We start from the raw sequence: 20031 nt of genomic DNA, 5'->3' as shown, positions 1-20031 counted from the left end.
TGTTATGTGTTTGTTGCCATGCCAGTTGTGTAAGATAACATGCGGTTCGATAAGCGATATGTATTCCATCCCTCATAGATTAACATTTGCCTTATAATGGGACACCTATAGTAATAGGAGGTCTAAAGTTCAGGGCTGTTATGGACCTACAATGCAGGGCTATACTGCGATACTGACTGCATAAATGGTTCCAACTTTGCACTAGATTTTACAACTCTTCTGTTACTGTAGATACGCAAACACGTGAAAATTGAAAGCGTTTTAATGCTCATATCCTTGTGCAGAAGACATTAGTCCACGGATAAACATGGTGTGATTGTTTAATAATAATTAATAAAACCCAGAAACTTTTTATAAAGTAAAACATTTGTGTTTATTTTGATGGATAAAGAAAAAAATTGTATCTGATTGACAATGGCATTGGACATTTGCGTTCTTGATTTTTTACCTCATTAGACAATTGCCGTTGTTGGACTTCCGGGTACTGGAGGATCGACAGCGACGTAGTAACGGACTTTCTTGGGCCGTAAAATGCTGAAAGTGTTATCAAACACCACCACGTCTAAACAGGAAATGAATTAATTTTCTATTTTCAATTCATTTTTAACAGGCTAGATAAAATACTGTTGTCAACTTTGAAATATTTACATTTCCCTGGGTTGTAGCAAATGAATTCGCCTTCTTCCATCACCAGGTGACTTTCAATTCTGCTCAAAGGTACCAAGTCGACGATCCCTTCCTCGTCACTTTTGTAATAGACTCTGAAACCGATGTCTCCTCCCTCTGTCATAAACTCCCATCTGTTTAATAGCAAATTTCGTTACGTTCCTGCACTCTGATTTTCGGTCACAGAACAGAGCTAATTGGCACGTACCTTAAAATGGAATTTGCGACATCGATTTTGTATTTCAATTTCTTAAATCCACCTGCTCCGGCGATGACGTTGATGGTTTCCATGTAATCCTTGGGCACAGGTGCGCTGTTGCTCAGGTAATACGAATAAGGGACTTCGGCACCCATGTTCAACTATACGGACAATTTGACAAGAATTTGTAACAGCTAATTTTTTGATTAAACAAGAAGGATCGCTATTAAATTAATTCTTACCTTGCTAGGACATTTTGGATCCCCATTTGGATCGATCATCGTGCCCCCAAAGTGAAGTGGTAAATTATCGGCTTCTATATCTTCCAGTAAAGCGGCTGCCCATTCCTCTTTGTCACTTCCAAAAATCTTCATCTTGTCAATGGTAGCTTGATGCATGAAAGGTTTCATAACGTTGAAGATGGTTGTAAAAAGCTTGGGTGCTGATGTCCCCCACAGCAGATCAGATTAATTAATTGTTTTGAGTCACATTGGGTTATAAGATATTTGTTGAACAAATCACCGTTGATAACGAAGATTCGACGGAGATTTTCCGGGTAATTTAACTCGTAAACTCTCGTCTGTTCAAGTCCCGTGTCAACAACTAGAGCAGACGAAAAGTTCTTTTATCCTCGATATTATTAAACAATATACATCTATAACGATAGTTGGTGTGTAAATTATGACCTGGTTTGTATGTCACTTGTCTTATTGAAAGATTTTCCATGTCAGCAATGAACGTCATTTGGCAGAATCTATTTTTTCCCGTGCGCAAACTTTCTTCTCGCATTTCCTTGTTCACCATTTCGGTCATGTAGGCTTGGTAACGCATGTAATCCTTTTTCGTGACGGACTGCAAAATCCCCCGCAAATCCATATTTCCCTGGGCGCAAATGTAAACTGCAAACCCACAGAAAAAAGTCTCATTGATTACTTTGTATCATCTAAGCTCTTTATTGAGTCTAAGAATTACGACTGTATAATATGTGTTGTTTGGTTGCAATTGCAAAAATGATATAGCCTACTAACCGGGGCAGTTGAATTTGTCGTATCCTACTTTTCCAAATGAGAAATATTTTGGCAAAACTTCAGGAGGAGTCCATTTTAAGATGTCGTCTATTCCATTTGATTGTCGCCACGCCACTGACTAAAATACATGACGCGGTTTGTTTGAAAATCTAATGTTCTGCAAATAATGTTCACTTAAAAAAAGGAACTTACTGCGCGCAGCATTTTCTCGGCTTCGTTGATGTTGTAGGATCGCGCTAATCAGATTTTTATTATTCACACGTTATTAAAATGAAATAGACGTTTTAATGTGTGTGGGAATAATACGAAAATAAACTAATAATGCTTACCGACGAGCCATTTCAGGTAGAATTCATCCCTCGTATCCAACAACTTACTAGCGCAATCCTGAACCCGTTCTTTAAACTGGATCGAGAAACAAAAAACAAATCAGAACCAATTACACAATTTTTTTCTAAATTAATAGCTGGGAATAGAAATGAAAGCAAATCTCTAAGAGTGTAACGACGAAAATAGGAACGAGATGGTTTTCGTAACACACGGAATAATTGTTTTTAATTGTTTTAAATATTTTACCTCCGTGAGTGAACGCTTTGATTGTTCATCCAGCTGATCTAGAGGCGACTCCATTTTTCGATCCTGTATTGAAAAAGGAATCACAGCGCTAGTCAGCCAAACGGGAACATTATATTGCCCTCAACGCAGACGTGTTATCGAGATTATTATGTAGACATATTATGTGTTTGTTGCCATGCAAGTTGTGTAAGATACCATGCGGTTCGATAAGCGATGTATTCAATCCCTTATGTTTATTTTGATTGATAAAAAAAATATTTGTATTTGATTTTGAAATGGCATTGAACATTTGTGTATGTGAACTTTTATTTCTCATTCGACAACGGCAGTTGTTGGACTTCCGGGTGGATCGACAGCGACGTAGTAACGGACTTTCTTGGGTCGTAAAATGCTGAAAGTGTTATCAAACACCACCACGTCTAGACAAAAAAAGAGAAATGAAATACTACTCTTTCTCAATGGACGATGAAAACGGTGTCATACATTTTCCTGGGTCCTCGCAAATGTATTGGCCTTCTTCCGTGACCAGGTGACTTTCAATCCGACTCAAAGGTACCAAGTCCACAATACCTTCCTCGTCACTTTTGTAATAGACTCTGAAGCCAATGTCTCCTCCTTCTGTCATAAACTCCCATCTGTTGGCAAATGGAAAATTGCGTTATTCGTTCTAATTTCCTTTAATGTCACATGTCATAATGGAATTAATACATACCTCAAAATTGAATTCACGACATCAATTTTGTATTTCAATTTCTTAAATCCGCCTGCTCCGGCGATGATGTTAATAGTTTCCATGTAATCCTTGGGCACAGGTGCGCTGTTGCTCAGGTAATACGAATAAGGAACTTCTCCGCCCATGTTGAACTAAACGGACCAGGGATTTTTCAATAGGAAAATTAATTAAGGGCCAATTCTAAATATTTCACCTTGCTAGGACATTTTGGATCTCCGTCAGGATCGACCATCGTGCCCCCGTAGTGAAGCGGTAAGTTATCGGCTTCTATTTCTTCCAGTAAAGCGGCTGCCCATTCTTCTTTGTCACTTCCGAAAATCCTCATCTTGTCAAGTGTAGCTTGATGCAGGAAAGGTTTTATAATGTTGAAGATGACCGTAAAAATCTTGGGCGCTGATTGCACCAAATGGTCAATTATGGTTTGGCAGTTGGCTTAAAAACTAAGACAATTACAGATCTGATTACCGTTGATAATGAAGATTCGACGAATATTTTCCGGATAATTTGATTCGTAATTCTTCGTCTGTTCACGTCCCGCGTCCATAACTATAGCGCGAAATCAATTTGCACATCCCTTACATTGTCTGGCCATTTAAGTATTAATTTCAAATAGTTGCTGCCGTCACATACCTGGCTTGTAAGACATTTGCCTCATTGAGAGACCCATCATGTCAGCGATGAACGTCATTTGGCAGTTTTGATTTTCTCCGGTGCGCAAACTCTCTTCCCGCATTTCCTTGTTGATCCTTTCCGTCATGTACGTTTGGTATCGCATGAAATCTTTTTTCGTGACCGACTGCAAAATTCCTCGTAAATCCATTTGTCCCTGAGCGCAAACATAAACTGCGAACCCATACAAGGAAAATTTGATTTACCAAAACTATAATATTACAATCCGAATTTCGTTAAAAAAAATGATGACTGAATATCTTTTTTTGTTGTTGTTAAAACACAAAAATAATCCTGACCAGGACTGTAGAGTTTGTCATATCCAATTTTCCCAAAGGAAAAATATTTGAGGAGAACTTCAGGAGGAGTCCATTTTAAAATGTCGTCGATTCCATTGGCTTGTCGCCACGCCAGTGACTTAGTATAAGCGAGTTGATTTTTAAAATGAAAACATTTCGCTATTTAAATTTTCACTTTTTACGTAATAATAGAAATTGAATTTAAAAATTGCAAACGTATAAGTAAACACTTACTGCCCGGAACATCTTCTCGGCTTCGATGACACTGTAAGATCGAGCTAATCAAATTGCAATTCAAGCAAATAAGAACGAAAATGTCAATTGTTTAGTCTGCGTTTTTAAAATGCATATGTAGGTTAATTCTCAGGTTATTACCGATAAGCCATTTCAGATAGAATTCATCCCTCGTATCCAACAACTTGCTAGTGCAATCCTGAACCCGTTCTTTAAACTGGATTGAGAGCAAAACAAATTAGAGTAAATGCATCAACATTTGAAGACGTAAGGAATACTTTTTAATAGTCTTTTTTGTTACCTCTTTTAGCGCACGCTTGGATGGTTCATCCAGTTGATCCAGAAGCGACTCCATTTCTGTTACAATAATAATAGCTGGAAGCAATCAGGAACCTTACTCAGCCAGAATGCGGACAAACGTTGGCTCTATATAGTCCTCTTCGCAGGTGTACATGTTATCTAGTTTTCTAGGCATGTTATATGTGTTGGTTCATCATGACGGTTGCAAAAGATAACATCTGATCCGATTCATAGATAAGTACAATTTGCTCAATGAAGCGCGACCGAAAGTAGCCTATTAGGTGACGGTAAAATATTATCTTCGTGGAATTAAATGGTCTTACTGATTTTACCGATTGTTTTACATCATCTGCTGAACTATTCTTTGACTATGACTTGTAGAAACCGGGAAAACATAAAAGACGATTTCTTTTAACTCAAATATATGTGTTTATTTTGACCTGATAAATTCAGAAATATGAAATCTCAATTTACAATGGCATTAAATATTTGCGAACGTGTATTTCTTTTTTTCTCATCCGACAACGGCAGTTGTTTGACTTCCGGGTGGATTGACGACGACGTAGTAACGGACTTTCTTGGGTCGTAAAATGCTGAAAGTGTTATCAAACACCACCACGTCTAAACAGGAAATGAATTAATGTATTCTTATCTAATAGTCAAAACGGCGTCAACTTTGAAATATTTACATTTCCCTGGGTCCTCGCAAATGTATTGGCCTTCTTCTGTGATCAGGTGACTTTCTATCCGACTCAACGGTACCAAGTCTACAATACCTTCCTCGTCACTTTTGTAATAGACTCTGAAGCCGATGTCTCCTCCCTCTGTCATAAATTCCCATCTGTTGGCAAATGGAAAATTGCGTCATTCACTCTGATTTCTGTTAATGTCGCATGTCTGAGGAAATTGATGCGTACCTCAAAATTGAATTGGCGACATCGATTTTGTATTTCAGTTTCTTAAATCCACCTGCTCCGGCTATGATGTTGATGGTTTCCATGTAATCCTTGGGCACAGGTGCGCTGTTGCTCAGGTAATACGAATAAGGAACTTCTCCGCCCATGTTGAACTAAACAGACAAGGGTTCCTTTTTTCAATAGGAAAATTAATTTAGGGCCAGTTCTGAGGATTTCACCTTGCTAGGACATTTTGGATCACCGTCAGGATCGACCATAGTGCCTCCGTAGTAAAGCGGTAAGTTATCAGCTTCTATTTCTTCCAGTAAAGCGGCTGCCCATTCTTCTTTGTCGTATCCGAAAATCCTTATCTTGTCAAGTGTAGCTTGATGCAGGAAAGGTTTGATAATGTTGAAGATAACTGTAAAAATCTTTGGCGCTGATTGCGTCCGGCAGGTCATCAAATGGTCAATTATTATTTTGGCTGCGCAATTTCATTCCAGTTACTACGTTACCGTTGATTGCGAGCCCGAAGGGCGAAGCTAATAATCGGATACGCAGAAAAATAAAAACCATGTCACTTTGTCTGTCTGTATGTCCCGCTCCATAGCTCGGGCGTTTTACGAAATATTTCGGACTTTTTGGTCTTAAAAATTAGACAAAAAATATGCGGTGCGACCAGAACAAAAATAATTGCATTTACTTAATTAGTTTTCCCGTAATTAATGAAAAACTGCTAAAATAATTGTTTTACGACTAGGGACATCTGGCGGTTGCGACTAAAACTTTGCAATTTAGGTCTAAATTAATCACCACCAGATGTCCATAGCATCGCCGTAATGACGCAATAATTGATGTCCCAACCATGACGCAATAACCAGATTCGCATTTATGTTTTGCAGTAATTAAACTATACGATGGTTTTTTTTAAATTAAATAATTGAACTTTATGTGTAAAAATTGGAAAATATGAGTTGAGCAAACTAAACGTTAATAACTTGCAAGAATATTGAACTGTGACAGAAAAATCCCGTTTTAAGACAAATAACTAAATAAGTCTGTGAAGAAAAGTGTGAATAACAGATTCACAACAGATTTCAGACTTTTTTGTCTTAAAAATTACACAAAAAATATGCGGTGCTGCCAGAACAAGAATAATTTTATTTACTTTGATAATGGATCAAATTAAAAGACGAAAAATAGATTTTTGGTTATGACGCTGGCATGATAATGAAGAGGGCCATGGTTCAAGTCTAATTATTGCGAGCCCGAAGGGCGAAGCTAATAATCGCATACGCAGAAAAAAAAAAGCCATGTCACTTTGTCTGTCTGTCTGTCTGTATGTAACGCTCCATAGCTCGGGTGTTTCAGGACAGGTTTCGGACTTTTTGGTCTTATAAATTAGACAAAAAATATGCGGCGCGACCAGAACAAAAATAATTTCATTTACTTAATTAGTTCTCCCGTAATTAATGAAAAACTGCTAAAATAATTGTTTAACGACTAGTGACATCTGGCGGTGGCGACAACAACTTTTTTACTTTAGGTCAAAATAAATCACCACCAGATGTTCATAGCATCGCCGTGATGACGCAATCTGTAATGTCCCAACCATGACGCAATAATCAGAATTGCAATTAAGTTTGCAGTTATTAAACTAAAGAGCGGTTATTTTTAAATTTCAAAATCACTCACATAGAGAGAGAGAGATTATTTTTGTTCTGGTCGCGCCGCATATTTTTTGTCTAATTTATAAGACCAAAAAGTCCGAAACCTGTCCTGAAACACCCGAGCTATGGAGCGTTACATACAGACAGACAGACAGACAAAGTGACATGGCTTTTTTTTTTCTGCGTATGCGATTATTAGCTTCGCCCTTCGGGCTCGCAATTAGACAAAAAATATGCGGCGCGACCAGAACAAAAATAATTTCATTTACTTAATTAGTTCTCCCGTAATTAATGAAAAACTGCTAAAATAATTGTTTAACGACTAGTGACATCTGGCGGTGGCGACAACAACTTTTTTACTTTAGGTCAAAATAAATCACCACCAGATGTTCATAGCATCGCCGTGATGACGCAATCTGTAATGTCCCAACCATGACGCAATAATCAGAATTGCAATTAAGTTTGCAGTTATTAAACTAAAGAGCGGTTATTTTTAAATTTCAAAATCACTGAACTTTATGTGTAAAAATAGGAAAATATGAGTTGAGCAAACTAAACGTAATTAACTTGCAAGGATATTTAACTGACAGAAAATCCCGTTTTAAGACAAAAAAGTCTGTGAAGAAAAGTGTGAATAACAGATTTACAACAGATTTCGGACTTTTTGGTCTTAATAATTACACAAAAAATATGCGGTGCTGCCAGAACAAAAATAATTTCATTTACTTTGATAATGGATCGAATTAAAAGACAAAAAATAGATTGTTGGTTTTAGCGCCGGCATGATAATGAAGAGGGTCATGGTTTAAGTCTCATTATAGATTTACTTTTTTTAGAATAAAAATATTGTTTTGACCCATGCCCTTTGTTAACCGTTAATTTCGCGATAGAAGTTTTTTCCAGAAAATTTCAAAGAAAAAACATAGAATTTACAGAAAAATTCTGAAAAATTAGGAAGGCATTAAGCAAAAAGTCCGACTTAATAATAGGCCCTGAATTTTTCATTTAAGACAGTTTTCAACTGGCTTACGTTTATCCCTTCGCGGCGAGCTGATAAGCTTGCTTTTCTATCTTAATAAACATTCGACGAATATTTTCCGGATAATTTGATTCGTAAACTTTCGTTTGTTCGCTTCCGGCGTCCATAACTATCGAGAAATGATTTCGTCATCAATCTAATTTTGTTTGCCTTAATCAAATTTCTACGAAGGTTTTTATTAAGTCACATAGGGTAATACTGTACCTGGCTTGTATGTCATTTGCCTCATTGAGAGGCCCGTCATGTCACCGATGAACACCACCTGGCAATTTTTATTGGTTCCTGTGCGCAAACTTTCCTCCCGCATTTCCTTGTTGATCCTTTCGGTCGTGTAGGCTTGGAAACGCATGAAATCCTTCTTGGTGATGGACTGGAAAATCCCCCGCAAATCCATATTTCCCTGAGCGGAAATGTAAACTGCGATTTAACCATGAAAAAAATTTTTAATTCATGGTTGAATCATTCAGCCAATTCAAAATTCCTTCAAATTGTTCTAACCGGGGCAGTTGAATTTGTCATGTCCTAGTTTTCCCAGGGAATAATATTTCTGGAGGACTTCAGGGGGAGTCCAATTTAAAATGTCGTCCACTCCATTCGCCTGTCGCCACGCCAGTGACTATATATGATGGTATGTTGTTAAACATCAAAGTATTTTGATAATATAACCTGCTGTACTAGTTGTATACTTACTGCTCGTAGCATTTTCTCGGCTTCGGCGACATTATAAGACCGAGCTAATCAAATTGTAATTCAAGCAATAATAATAATGAACTTGTCAATTGCATTGTTGATTTATCAAATAACTTCTAATCTGCTTACCGACGAGCCATTTCAGGTAGAATTCATCCCTCGTATCCAACAACTTACTAGCGCAATCCTGAACCCGTTCTTTAAACTGGATGGAGAAAGCCAAAAAACAAATCAGAACACATTTCACAATTTTCCTAAATGAGTAGCGGGGTGTATCTAGAAATGAAAGCAAAAGACTCGTCTGTTGGGCGAAACTGGTCAAATTTGAGAAAAGTATAGTGACTAAAATAGGAACGAGCTCGTTTATTTCGCAACAGACGGTCTATATACTATTTGGCACACGGAACAATGTTTTTCAATTGTTTGAAATTTACCTCCGTGAGGGCAAGCTTTGATTCTTCATCCAGCTGATCCATATTTCTGTTTCCCCAAATAGGCGGAGAAACGGTGGAGAAACGGACGGACACAACTTATTGCTCGACCTGCAAACGCGTTATCTCAGATTTGTAGGCGCATCATGTTTTTGTTTACCACGCCAGTTGTGTTTAAGATAACATCTAATTCGATAAGCCATATCCTCATAAGATTACAATTTGCCCAATAAAGCGACCCTAGAGTAAACACCATATAACGCTTATGAAATAGAAGGGATAAAATGGTCTTTAGACGGACGTGAAGGATTCTAAATCATACACCATTTCTTGCTCAAGGCCAATTGCACAAGGCAATAACAGCACACGAATAAACGACAAGATTAGAATTGTTTGACTTCAAGAAAACGGAAGCCTTTGTTCAAAGTGAAATAATTTTGTTTATTTTATTCAATCGGCAGAAGAAATAATTGTATCTAAATTGTAATTATTTGAAATCTCAGGTGCAGCTAGGTGTGAAAGTTGTCTAAGGTTCACATTTGCTTACGTCAATGCTGTACCAAAGCTTCTTGGAACGGAAATAGCTGTAGGAATTGTCAAACTCGATGACGTCTTAAAAAGAGAATTTAAAAAAAATTAATTCTAAGCGATTCAAAATTATTTTTTAAGTCCCCTCACATGTGCCGCTGTACACACAAACAATTTCGCCCGCTTCCATCATTTGGTGACTGTCAACGCGAGCTCGCGGTAGCACAATCACTTCTTTGCCGTCTTCCTTCTTGACGCAATTGATTTGGAAGCCCACGTCACCATCCTCTGTCATAAACTCCCACCTGCTCCATTATACAAAGAATTAGCGACGATCAAATAAATGATACGATACTCTTGAAAAACAAACAAAAATAACCTCATCAATGATTTGGCTTCTTCGACAATGATTTCAATTCGTTTCCGATTTCCGGCCGGAACTAATTCACTTTTCAGGTGGGCTCCGCTGGCTCCATTTTCGGGCTTTTTATTATTGATGTAGTAACTCTTCGGTACTTCTCCGCCCATGTTGATCTGCACTCAGATTATGTTGTTAAGAAATTTAAAAAAATAATAAAATTATGTGTCGTTTAACTTACTTTGGTGAGGCAGAAAGGATTTCCATCAGGATCGGTCATAGTGCCTCCGTAATGGGCCGGAAGTTGATCGGCGTCAATCTCCTCCAGCAGCGCATCTTTCCAAGCTTTGGCATCCTGAGAGAAAATGCGCAATTTGGCTAAAGTGGCGGCACTGAGAAACGGCTTGACCAAGTTGAAGCCCACGGAGAACACCTGAGGTACTAAAAATTGGTCACTCTCAACTGGACTTGAAATGAAACTGATTTTGTCGAATTAAAAAATACAACTTACCGTTGATGACAAATACGCGGCGAACACCTTCCGGGTAGTTGGTGACAAAAAGGTTGGTGGTTTCCATTCCAATGTCCATAACTTGTTTGATTTAGAAAGAGTTTGATTTAGTATTTGTTATCCTTAGATTAAAAATTAGAAATCATTTTCAGTGAATAAATAAATATGTGTTACATTGTTTGCTCATTTGATTCACTGAGAAATCGGCCATGTCGATGATGATTGTCTGATATGAAACAGGTTTGCCTGAGCGCAGAGCATTTTCCATCATCAGGCGGTGGCTCATTTCGGTTATGTAGACCATGTAACGCAGGTAGTCTCGCTAGTGAATAATTAAAATTAGGTTTTGGGGTGTTAACTGAAATGCATATTTTTAAATGAATTTACCTTGGTCACGGATTGCAATATTCCCGTCATATCCATCCGACCGAAAGCGTTTATCCACACTGAAAAGATTGGAGAAAACATCAAATTGAATTTTATTTTTTCTCTCTGCTTTTCTTAAATCGTTTTTAATTTATCTTTATGTTACCAGGACAATGAAATTTGTCGTGTCCAGTTGCTCCTAGGGAGTAATATCTTGTCAATACTTCCGGAGGAGTCCATTTATCTAGAATTGTGTCGACCTGATTTATTTGACGCCATTCTAACGACTTCAATATTCAAATTAATTTAAATATTATGCGATATGCAAATATTGTGCTATTTTTAAAATCGACTTACTTGGCGAAACATCGTTTCAGATTTAGCTAAATCGAATTCCCGGGCTGTGATCATTGATAACACAATTAATTTTCACCGAATTAATTAAATTGTTAACGCCATACGAAAAATGTTAATACCAATGAGCCATTTGATCAGGTGGGCGTGGGTGGTGTATTCTGGTAGCCTGCAATCCGTCACATTATTTGCAAACTGTTGGTGAGACAAAAACGGAATTAATAAAACATTGAAACAATTTTTTGTCGGCCCAGAATTCTATGTGTGTAAAGCACTGTAAGTTTTCTTCGCCCTTTTGCTCCGAAAACCCGCTGGGTTTAAAAAAACAAAAAAACAAACATAACAGGTTGGAATTTTGAAAAGCTTGCCACAGCTTTCTCTGCCACTCACATTGTTACCTCATTCTATCTTTGATTAATGCACTATCCGCGTTCAGCGTGGCGAAATTTCAATGCTGGAGAAAATTTAGCATCGTCTCTATTATTACAATTTAAAAAAAGACGATTTTAAATACCTGGTCGAATAAGTTTCGTTTCTCTGGGCTTAGTTGTGTAAGGTCCATGACCGAGAAAAAGAGAAATGTTTCTCTCTCCGAATAGTAGAAAGAAAGTCCCGAGAAAACAGCAGAGATCCGTATGTTAGATTGCGCGGCTCAACTGGAAAACTTGTCGAGTTCAGAGTTAAACTTTGATCACTTTGACAAAATTGTCAAAACATGGTGTTGGCTGTTTGTTGGGTTAACTCGACCTAATAGTTCCACTACGTCAGTTCGTGTTGTTCCACTGATTACGCTTTATAAGTGCTCAGTCTTAAACGAGAATAGCAGTGCGATGCGACCGATCTTTTGGGTGGCTCACACATCAAGAAGGCAAGCGAACGAATGTAGGCTAAGGCCATTAGATTTTTGGATTCTATATTATTATTATCAGAGGGGAAAGCAGGTTTCGTGGTATTTCTTCTTGCAGGCCCTCTGATGTTTACTGAATGCACTACGTAGTACTGTTGCCCTTGCGCTGTATTTTGCTCCCGGCGGCTTATACCGTTAATTGCAGCCTTTGTATATATTCACGGCGGCCTAAATTATTACAGGTTGTTGTGTAATCACTCCTCTTATAACATCGTAAATTATCCGATCCGCGGGGATAAACTGTAGTCAAGGTTTTCCTGTAGTAAACTGAAAACACTGCTGCCGCTATATAATGTCTCAGGTGTGACCAAAACACGTATCTTGGCTATTCCATTTTTTTAAATTTTAATTTGTAACTTTTCACCTTTTAAAATTGGTCTGAGCTTTCTGTGTCAAAAACAACATCTCGAAAGTTATCAAAAAGGCAAGTCGATGCCAAGAGTTCTCCTAGATTCGTAGTCTGCTGGAACGCCTATAATAAATTTGGGGGAGTGTTTTCACACAAGTCTAGATACGGTATCTCATGACTGATTCCAATAGCTGATTTCACGGGGAATCAGATCTATAGTTAATCTAAGCAAATAAGATTAAACTACAAAAAGCTGAAGAGATATCGGTTTCAATTCAAGGCCCAAGGACAGTGACGTGTAGGGAATAATGGGAATATGTAAGTTGCGTTCAGTGTATGACAAATTGACAACTCATTAATGATATTGATTATATCTGGCAGTGTCCTTGATCTCTTATTATGGTCTTTTCAAATCTGAAGTTGACTACATTAAATAACTAAACTTAAAATTTTTGAAATATCATTCAACAGCGCTTTAAACCGGTTTAGATCTCCATTAAACCAATGAAACCAAGTCGTACCTAACATTTCTATTAGTTGTTTTGGGGGTTTTTGGCTTATTTCTCATTTGAATTTCCCGGGTAATGGCTGAAACTGAAAAACCTTTCGCGGATTTCCGCAAATTAGTAGATCTCGTAGCAGACGCTTCCGCCTGGAGACCCAGAGCGCCACAAAAATCAAACTTTGCCGGCGTATATTCTTGTTTTGATTTTCAAATTAAAAGTTAAATTTACTGAGTTACAAATTCTCTGACTTCACGAATAACTAAACTGTTTAAGCAGTGATTAAAGTGCTGAAAATATGCCTAACATAAAATCGTTTTACGTGACTGTCCTCTCTCAAGCCCTCTCTCCTTGTGAGGAATTTCTAGCTGCTGGAACCAATTTTGGGAATGTCAACATATTTAAGTATTGAATTTATTCTTAAAATAATATTACAGAAAAAAAAAATTTACTTACATGTGTCTCTTCCTAGTATCAAAAGTTTGTATGCAGAAGATGAACAGCAGGGTCCACGTGAAAGCCTCACATTACCACAGAAATGCTTTTCTGTCAGTACCAAACCTTTGCAAGCTATAACATCTTTAAATGATAACTTACTTGTTGGAGGAAAGAACTGTATTGAGGCATTTAGCTGGAATCAATTGGTGCTTCCACAGAATAGTGATGAGAAGGTGAAACCTTGCTGGAAAGTTGATCTTCGCTTGCCAACGTAACCATAGAATATTCTGATTATTACATTTATCATAATTAACTGTTGGTTTGATGTAATTTTATAGTGACTTTGGCACTAAAGAAACTGTAGATTGCATGATTAACGGTGAAAACTCAACTTTTGTTGCTTGTGGAGACAACAATATTCATCATGTAGATCTTGAATATGGGAAAGTTAAACAAACCTTCTCTGGTCATACTGATTTCATTCACTCAATGTCCCTGGTGTATGTAGATGTAGTCACAATTCATGTCATTGCATAAAAACATTAATTACTTTTTATTGTGTGATAGTGGGAATCAGCTATCAAGTGCAAGTGAAGACGGAACAGTATGCATCTGGGATACTCGAAAATCAAAACCTAATCACGTAATTACACCACATTTGGAGTCTAAACTGAATCGACCCCATCTGGGAAAATGGGTTGGTGCTGTTGCTATGAATGAAGATTGGTTGGTAAGTCCTGTTTAAGGAAGTAATCTAATCGATGAGAGATCATTACAGTTGTTTTTCATTGCATATTCAAGGTGTGTGGAGGAGGACCTCACTTAGGACTTTATCATTTACGATCTTTGACAATGAGTAGAGTATTACTCGAAGAAGACGTCCATGGTGTTAACAACGTTATGTTTCACGAAGACAATATAATCGTCGGCGTAGATGGACCGTTTGTATACCAATGGTAATTTTTAAAACATTTATATTTCCCCCTTGACACTAATGTGTGAGCTGGGTCAATTATTTTTAGCTTATTTTCGGGAGATATTACCGTCAAAATGCCTACAAGTCCCCTTAGAGTCTACAATATTTGCCTCCAGAAAAAGGATGCAAATAAAGTAAAAAAATATTATGATAATGAAATGAAAAACAAATATAGTAATCTCTGGATTGTTATATTAGTTGCTATTCGTTGGAGGATCCGGTGGAGACATTGACATTTGCACCAGTTCTAAACTTCAAGATCAGGTGATTCGTTGTCTTTCATGAATCGTGTATCGTCATTTGAACATTTTCATCTCGTTGCCCTTCCATCAATTAATATACAAAAAAAAAGACATCTGCCATGTCTTTAGATTAATAATGTCAAATTGTGATGTTTTATATCGAGTAATGTTCACAAGAAAATACATCGTGATAATTTATTTCTGGGTTCATTGAATCAATGTTTATTTGAGGAGTGCAATTTAAAAAAAAATTTAAATTTATAAAACATGCATTGACGGCATTGACGGAGATTGGTCCGTGACCTGGGCCGTGATTAAATTGATTGGCCAACAACGCGCGAGCTCTAGAGGAAGGAAGGAGATTTGGCAACGTCAAAGGCTAGGACGAAGGCAAGCAAGAAGCAACGTGCTTGGAAAGACTTCTCAACTTGAGAGAAGACTTCTCAGGTTCCTCTCAACAAATTTACGTTTTGATTTCATTATGTCCGAATTGCAGTCAGCATTACTTCTTAGAAAACAGCTAGCAGGTAATTCAGGTGTTCTTGGAACAGGTTATATAAGATGAAGAGCGTGCGAGTCGCTGTACTTTTTATTTGTTTTACCAGTTTCACTCATTCAATGGCGTTGGCTGACGGCTTTCTTGTTTGTTATATGCTTGACTTGAAATTTTTTATCAAGTTAAAGTGTTGTTTTAACATTCATTTATTTGTCATTTCATCATTTTTGCAGAGTTAAACAAGAACCCTGTTGAGGGTTTCTCTGCTGGACTCATCGATGACAGTGACATTTATCGATGGGAAGTCCTGCTCATTGGACCACCCGACACTCTTTAGTAATTTTTTTATTGATGTTTAATGAATTTTAACATCATTTTTATGTTTTGAAACTTGACAGTGAGGGAGGGTTCTTCAAAGCACACATCTACTTCCCGAAAGAGTACCCGCTGAGGCCTCCCAAAATGAAGTTCATTACAGAGATTTGGCACCCTAATAGTAAGTTGTGTTTTATTTAATTCATTATTTTATCTATGTATATCTAATTATATTATTTCCTATAGTTGAGAAGAATGGTGATGTTTGCATATCTATACTTCATGAGCCTGGAGATGACAAGTGGGGTTATGAGAAAGCTTGTGAGCGGTGGTTACCCATTCACACTGTGGAAACTATTATGATCTCGGTCATCTCTATGCTGGCAGACCCCAATGATCAGAGCCCGGCTAATGTAGACGCAGCCAAAGAATGGCGAGAGAACTTCCCAGAATTCAAAAGGAAGGTGGCAAGGTGCGTTCGCCGGAGTCAAGAAGAAATGTTGTAAGGAACCGAGTAAAGATGAAATAGGCAGTGTAATGTCATCCAATAATTCAGTTGTGTCAAGCCCCCTCGACAGGAATTTCTCCTGCCTAACTGAATTTTAGGAAGGATTTCTCTCCAAACTCGCTCATTTGTCTTATTTTTCCTCTCCGATTCTATATTGCTTTGAATTCTATACAAAACAAAATAATAAAAGAAACGTTTCGAAAACTTCACAAACGAAATGTTCAGAGGAATGTCATGAAGGTAGGCCATGCATGAAACCTAGGATTAAAATTTTCTGATGAAAACTTAGTTGCCTGTTGCAAACCGAAAAATTTAACTAATGAATTCTCCAACCTTATTTAAATGCAAGAGAAAAACAAAATTCAAACAAGTTATGTCACCACAACTTGTAGTTTCACCTCGTGATATCTTGTCATTCTATATATTTTTTTAAAAGCAAGTTTTCTTCCTTCTTTCCTCATCTTTGAAATCAACATTTCCTTACTCGTCACCCTTCAATTTATCCCATACGGGTGGTTGTGTGTGCGTGTTTTTGCACGTCTGAAAAGCAATTTTTGACAAGAATAAATGTCGATTCAGGCCTTGTATTTTGAGCAATCCATTATGATTCACAATTTTCAGCCCCAGTTAAGGATTTCTTGCGTCCTTCGTTTGAATTGCGCAAAGCAATTCCCAGCAACCCGAAAAGAGCAGCACCTATTCAAATTTACACAATTTCTTATCCCATAGATTAAAAAAAAATTATTTTATGAAATTTACTGATCAAGAAGAATCCTGGATAAAACAGAATAAGAGTCTCCCTGTATCCCATAAGCTTGCTGATTGGAGTAATGATGACTGGCAAATTACCTCCAACCTATTAGAATTGCATGTAAGTTACCATTTCTAATAATAAAATAAAATTTAACTTTAATACATTGTTCATAACGAATAAGAAAACAGCAATAACGAAGGAACACGCTGTGGATGGCACCAATTCGATCAAAATGGCGAAAAGTACACCAAACCACATTTCGGCAAAAAGATACGCAACCAGCAAAGATGCAAAGCAGTAAGGTGGAGGTAGAAGCAATACACCTGCTGCAAACGGACTTGCTACCGCCTGGCTCGCTGCCAAAACCCAAGCCCTAATAATTTAAAAATCATTATCATCAAAACTTACAGGTAAGACCCAAATCCAATCACAAAATTCATACCTAGCTTGAAGTCCTGCCCGTTTAACAATACGATCCGAAACAGCTCCACCGATCAAAATTCCGCTTGAACCGCCCACAATAGACACCAGAAACAGCCAAAGGCCCACGTCAGTGCCAGGATAATAATAATCGAAGTAGAGTTGGCTGTTGTAAGCCCAGGAAAATCCAGCTACCCAAAAGAACTCATCTTAATTCCAAATGCAAATTCTTGACGAGAAATCGAAGCACTCAACCAGTGTGTCTGACACAAGCGCCCAGGCAAAGAAGCAGGACAAACGGATGAAAGAAATGGCTCAGGTTGATCCAAGCATTGTTACAGGTAGACGAAGATTCCACTTCCGTTTTTGAATTGTGTTCATTTTCCAACTGAAAAGTATCATCTTTCTTTGAGCGATTTGAAGAGCGCGGGTCTGAAGTCGTCAAGAAGAGCAGAGCCGCAAAGAAAAATCCTGGGATGCCACTCAAATAATAAGCCCATCGCCATCCCTAGTCATACAGGAATTTAGAACTGAATCAAAAGGAAAGTCAAATTCTTTGGATTACCTGGCCGAGGATGTTCAACGGAGGAATATAATTGCCAACGACATAACTTAAACCGTAGCCGAAATAAATGCCCCAGTTCACCAGTCCAAGAGCAGCACCGTGTAACGACTAAAGGTAATTGAAACAAACATAAAAATTGTCAACATCTGATAATTACATTGCACTTTTACTTGTGGAAACAGGGTCATCACTAAACTGGCCGACACGGGCTGACAGGCGGACTCCCTGATTTGAAAGCAAAGTCAGCATCTATTCACGTGATCTGATGGTGTAAAATTGTTACCCAAACGCCACACCAAATCTGAGGAAAATTAAATGCCAAACTTCTTGAGCAGTTCCCATAACAATGGTACAGGTACTAAAAACAATTGTGCTGATAGCTAAGATCACGATCCTATTTTTTAAAAATTGTTTTTAAAAATTGTCAGTTAGATAATTATCAGTAATGTACCGGTTATATCTGTCGGCTAATGCTCCAATTAAAAGGCCACCAATACTAAAGGCGAGTATAAAGCTTGGTCCGGCGAGTATTTGATATTCGATGCCCATTCCATTGTAGTCCCACTGGCAGAATGAACTACCACCCGTTTGATCCGTCAGCACATTGTCGCATCTATTATCGTTAAAAAAGTAAACAAAATTACAAATTCTACACTCCACAATTACGTGATAAATTTATACGTTTCTTGGTTTAAGTAGTTTGAGCACGTCGTATTGCCACCGCCGAGATGGACCGGAACGGACTCATTTCTCAAACAGCTCTGATCGCCGTACTCGAGATCTTGCGACATGGCCCGACTGGTGGTTCCAGGTAAGAAATGTGATAGTTCTCCAATGCCATAGCATAGCGACATGAGTACCACCATGTACCATGCTTTACTACGCTTGACAGCCTTCGTCAAATCGGTAGCCGTGTTGTCCAGTGTGGGTGCGATCGCCTGGATTCCACTCTCGTCAACCATACATTCTTCCTCCATTATTAAATGCGCTGCGTATACAGTCAGTGTTAGTAATAATATTCAAAGCCAAACTCGTTAAATTCATTTAATCGTTTGATACCCACTGAATTTTTCTGGAGAACGATGCTCCCTTCACGTATTTCTGAAATCAAGTTCAAGTTCAAATTCAAATATTTTAGTTGGAGTTGTAGATACGGTTAACAGATGGAGCGAGAGTGGCTATTTCCAAGTTAAATTACATAAACACACAACAGCGTGATTATTACGCAAAACAAATTTTAAGTTAGCATCCAACTTCTTGTTCTAAAGTTTGTCGCATGAAGCAACCGTTCGAAAACTAACTAGAACCGCACCATGCCAAGAATACTGCCCAACTACTAATTCAAGATGCAGAAAACTAAAAACATTGAAAAGTGAAAATGGAAAATACTTGGCGTGTCAGATCGATTGAGTACTGACACCTAGGTGCTCCGCTTGGGACAGAGATTAGCGCCCACTTTGTTTCCCCGTCTGATAAGAAGTCCTTGTAGTTTGGGGTTGTCGGGCGAAAACCGGAACTGCTGCCACAGCGCAGACACTAAGCTTTCACGAACTTTGATCGATGGGATCTGACCCTGTATAGAACGAGATTTTTTCTTGGGGGGGCTCTAGTCATTTCTTAAGGCCGTAGAACATGTAGGACTGCTTTCGTTTGAATCGATAACTGTACAGTCGAGCGCCAAAATATCCACTAGCGGCCAAACTACAGACTGGGTAAAGGCGCCAATTAATGACGGAATCGAATATCGTGTAATCAGATATAACTTGGCGTTTCTCAGCTTTCAATGGAATTTGAAAAAAAAAGAACGAGATAGGCAACATTAACTTGGAAACCCAATCAAAGTAAAATAATCTTAGACCTAAGGATGTCCAGATAGACAAATCAAATTTGAAAACAAGCACCGTTAAAGATCCAGAATCTCTCTCTCTGCCTTCGGATAGCACACGTGCCACAGAAATATTTACCTTACCTGTATTCCTAGAAAGCGAAGGTCAAATTCATTTTTTTTTTT

At 38.0% G+C, this 20031-nt stretch overlaps 7 protein-coding genes across 11 annotated transcripts in view; 3 read left to right on the top strand and 4 right to left on the bottom strand.

Annotated features, from left to right (window-relative positions):
- LOC124312897 overlaps positions 1-20031 on the top strand; it is a 309861-nt gene that overhangs the window by 278836 nt on the left and 10994 nt on the right. The window lies entirely within an intron of this gene.
- Positions 349-4971, bottom strand: LOC124313138 (SEC14-like protein 2). Of its 2 annotated transcripts, none has more exons than XM_046777884.1 (10): positions 4706-4971; positions 4546-4621; positions 4405-4448; positions 4171-4288; positions 3833-4045; positions 3668-3748; positions 3396-3595; positions 3182-3333; positions 649-800; positions 349-562 (listed from the first exon to the last, which is right to left on the bottom strand). In XM_046777884.1, the coding sequence occupies exons 1-10, from the start codon at positions 4757-4759 to the stop codon at positions 453-455; spliced, it is 1200 nt and encodes a 399-aa protein (XP_046633840.1). In that variant the 5' UTR covers positions 4760-4971; the 3' UTR covers positions 349-452. The 2 variants fall into 2 exon arrangements, with proteins under 2 accessions (XP_046633840.1, XP_046633841.1); XM_046777885.1 differs by lacking the exons at positions 349-562; positions 649-800 and adding exons at positions 2697-2888; positions 2953-3104 and having other exon boundaries at positions 4706-4967.
- Positions 5059-9552, bottom strand: LOC124313152 (SEC14-like protein 2). The gene is made up of 11 exons (XM_046777906.1): positions 9434-9552; positions 9129-9204; positions 9000-9043; positions 8808-8925; positions 8514-8726; positions 8345-8418; positions 6116-6122; positions 5840-6039; positions 5622-5773; positions 5394-5545; positions 5059-5325 (listed from the first exon to the last, which is right to left on the bottom strand). The coding sequence occupies exons 1-11, from the start codon at positions 9473-9475 to the stop codon at positions 5219-5221; spliced, it is 1185 nt and encodes a 394-aa protein (XP_046633862.1). The 5' UTR covers positions 9476-9552; the 3' UTR covers positions 5059-5218.
- On the bottom strand, positions 9851-12430 carry LOC124313164 (SEC14-like protein 2). The gene is made up of 11 exons (XM_046777940.1): positions 12062-12430; positions 11670-11742; positions 11551-11594; positions 11360-11480; positions 11215-11273; positions 11002-11149; positions 10828-10908; positions 10558-10757; positions 10338-10492; positions 10109-10263; positions 9851-10042 (listed from the first exon to the last, which is right to left on the bottom strand). Exons 1-11 carry the CDS (start codon positions 12107-12109, stop codon positions 9957-9959), a joined length of 1170 nt encoding a protein of 389 aa, XP_046633896.1. The 5' UTR covers positions 12110-12430; the 3' UTR covers positions 9851-9956.
- On the top strand, positions 13189-15160 carry LOC124313216 (THO complex subunit 6 homolog). Its single transcript, XM_046778019.1, has 7 exons — positions 13189-13711; positions 13779-14015; positions 14083-14244; positions 14312-14474; positions 14546-14700; positions 14767-14854; positions 14919-15160. Exons 1-7 carry the CDS (start codon positions 13605-13607, stop codon positions 15003-15005), a joined length of 999 nt encoding a protein of 332 aa, XP_046633975.1. The 5' UTR covers positions 13189-13604; the 3' UTR covers positions 15006-15160.
- LOC124313428 (ubiquitin-conjugating enzyme E2 G1-like) lies at positions 15328-16868 on the top strand. The gene is made up of 4 exons (XM_046778350.1): positions 15328-15489; positions 15692-15794; positions 15857-15954; positions 16020-16868. The coding sequence occupies exons 1-4, from the start codon at positions 15444-15446 to the stop codon at positions 16277-16279; spliced, it is 507 nt and encodes a 168-aa protein (XP_046634306.1). The 5' UTR covers positions 15328-15443; the 3' UTR covers positions 16280-16868.
- On the bottom strand, positions 16850-19659 carry LOC124313015 (probable sulfoacetate transporter SauU). 4 transcript variants are annotated; one of them, XM_046777679.1, is made up of 13 exons: positions 19410-19659; positions 19275-19276; positions 19084-19121; positions 18702-19008; positions 18472-18633; positions 18304-18414; positions 18191-18245; positions 18021-18128; positions 17711-17963; positions 17478-17646; positions 17198-17408; positions 17041-17137; positions 16850-16977 (listed from the first exon to the last, which is right to left on the bottom strand). In XM_046777679.1, the coding sequence occupies exons 4-13, from the start codon at positions 18995-18997 to the stop codon at positions 16883-16885; spliced, it is 1557 nt and encodes a 518-aa protein (XP_046633635.1). In that variant the 5' UTR covers positions 18998-19008; positions 19084-19121; positions 19275-19276; positions 19410-19659; the 3' UTR covers positions 16850-16882. The 4 variants fall into 4 exon arrangements, with proteins under 4 accessions (XP_046633635.1, XP_046633634.1, XP_046633633.1 ...); XM_046777678.1 differs by lacking the exon at positions 19275-19276 and having other exon boundaries at positions 19084-19198; XM_046777677.1 differs by lacking the exon at positions 19275-19276 and having other exon boundaries at positions 19080-19121.

This window comes from Daphnia pulicaria, chromosome 9 (assembly GCF_021234035.1).
Source record: "Daphnia pulicaria isolate SC F1-1A chromosome 9, SC_F0-13Bv2, whole genome shotgun sequence".
Taxonomy (NCBI): domain Eukaryota; kingdom Metazoa; phylum Arthropoda; class Branchiopoda; order Diplostraca; family Daphniidae; genus Daphnia; species Daphnia pulicaria.
Note: the sequence above shows the minus strand (reverse complement) of the source record. Positions and strands in the feature narration are given on the sequence as shown.

Excerpts from the sequence above, each read along its gene's own strand:
- LOC124313138 (XM_046777884.1), bottom strand. The coding sequence starts at position 4,759 with ATGGAGTCGCTTCTGGATCAACTGGATGAACCATCCAAGCGTGCGCTA. Across the intron at positions 4,622-4,705 it reads CCAAGCGTGCGCTAAAAGAG|TTTAAAGAACGGGTTCAGGA; the intron begins GTAACAAAAAAG and ends CTCTCAATCCAG. Across the intron at positions 801-3,181 it reads GTCGTGAATTCAATTTTGAG|ATGGGAGTTTATGACAGAGG; the intron begins GTATGTATTAAT and ends GCTATTAAACAG.
- LOC124313152 (XM_046777906.1), bottom strand. The coding sequence starts at position 9,475 with ATGGATCAGCTGGATGAAGAATCAAAGCTTGCCCTCACGGAG. Across the intron at positions 9,044-9,128 it reads CTACCTGAAATGGCTCGTCG|CTCGGTCTTATAATGTCGCC; the intron begins GTAAGCAGATTA and ends CAATTTGATTAG. Across the intron at positions 5,774-5,839 it reads ATCCAAAATGTCCTAGCAAG|TTCAACATGGGCGGAGAAGT; the intron begins GTGAAATCCTCA and ends TTGTCTGTTTAG.
- LOC124313164 (XM_046777940.1), bottom strand. The coding sequence starts at position 12,109 with ATGGACCTTACACAACTAAGCCCAGAGAAACGAAACTTATTCGACCAG. Across the intron at positions 11,743-12,061 it reads AACGAAACTTATTCGACCAG|TTTGCAAATAATGTGACGGA; the intron begins GTATTTAAAATC and ends TCTCACCAACAG. Across the intron at positions 11,595-11,669 it reads CCTGATCAAATGGCTCATTG|CCCGGGAATTCGATTTAGCT; the intron begins GTATTAACATTT and ends CAATGATCACAG.
- LOC124313216 (XM_046778019.1), top strand. The coding sequence starts at position 13,605 with ATGCCTAACATAAAATCGTTTTACGTGACTGTCCTCTCTCAAGCCCTC. Across the intron at positions 14,245-14,311 it reads ATTCACTCAATGTCCCTGGT|TGGGAATCAGCTATCAAGTG; the intron begins GTATGTAGATGT and ends ATTGTGTGATAG. Across the intron at positions 14,475-14,545 it reads CTATGAATGAAGATTGGTTG|GTGTGTGGAGGAGGACCTCA; the intron begins GTAAGTCCTGTT and ends TGCATATTCAAG.
- LOC124313428 (XM_046778350.1), top strand. The coding sequence starts at position 15,444 with ATGTCCGAATTGCAGTCAGCATTACTTCTTAGAAAACAGCTAGCAG. Across the intron at positions 15,795-15,856 it reads GGACCACCCGACACTCTTTA|TGAGGGAGGGTTCTTCAAAG; the intron begins GTAATTTTTTTA and ends GAAACTTGACAG. Across the intron at positions 15,955-16,019 it reads AGAGATTTGGCACCCTAATA|TTGAGAAGAATGGTGATGTT; the intron begins GTAAGTTGTGTT and ends TATTTCCTATAG.
- LOC124313015 (XM_046777679.1), bottom strand. The coding sequence starts at position 18,997 with ATGGAGGAAGAATGTATGGTTGACGAGAGTGGAATCCAGGCGATCGCA. Across the intron at positions 18,634-18,701 it reads AACTACTTAAACCAAGAAAC|ATGCGACAATGTGCTGACGG; the intron begins GTATAAATTTAT and ends TAACGATAATAG. Across the intron at positions 16,978-17,040 it reads TCCAGGATTCTTCTTGATCA|GTGCTGCTCTTTTCGGGTTG; the intron begins GTAAATTTCATA and ends AAATTTGAATAG.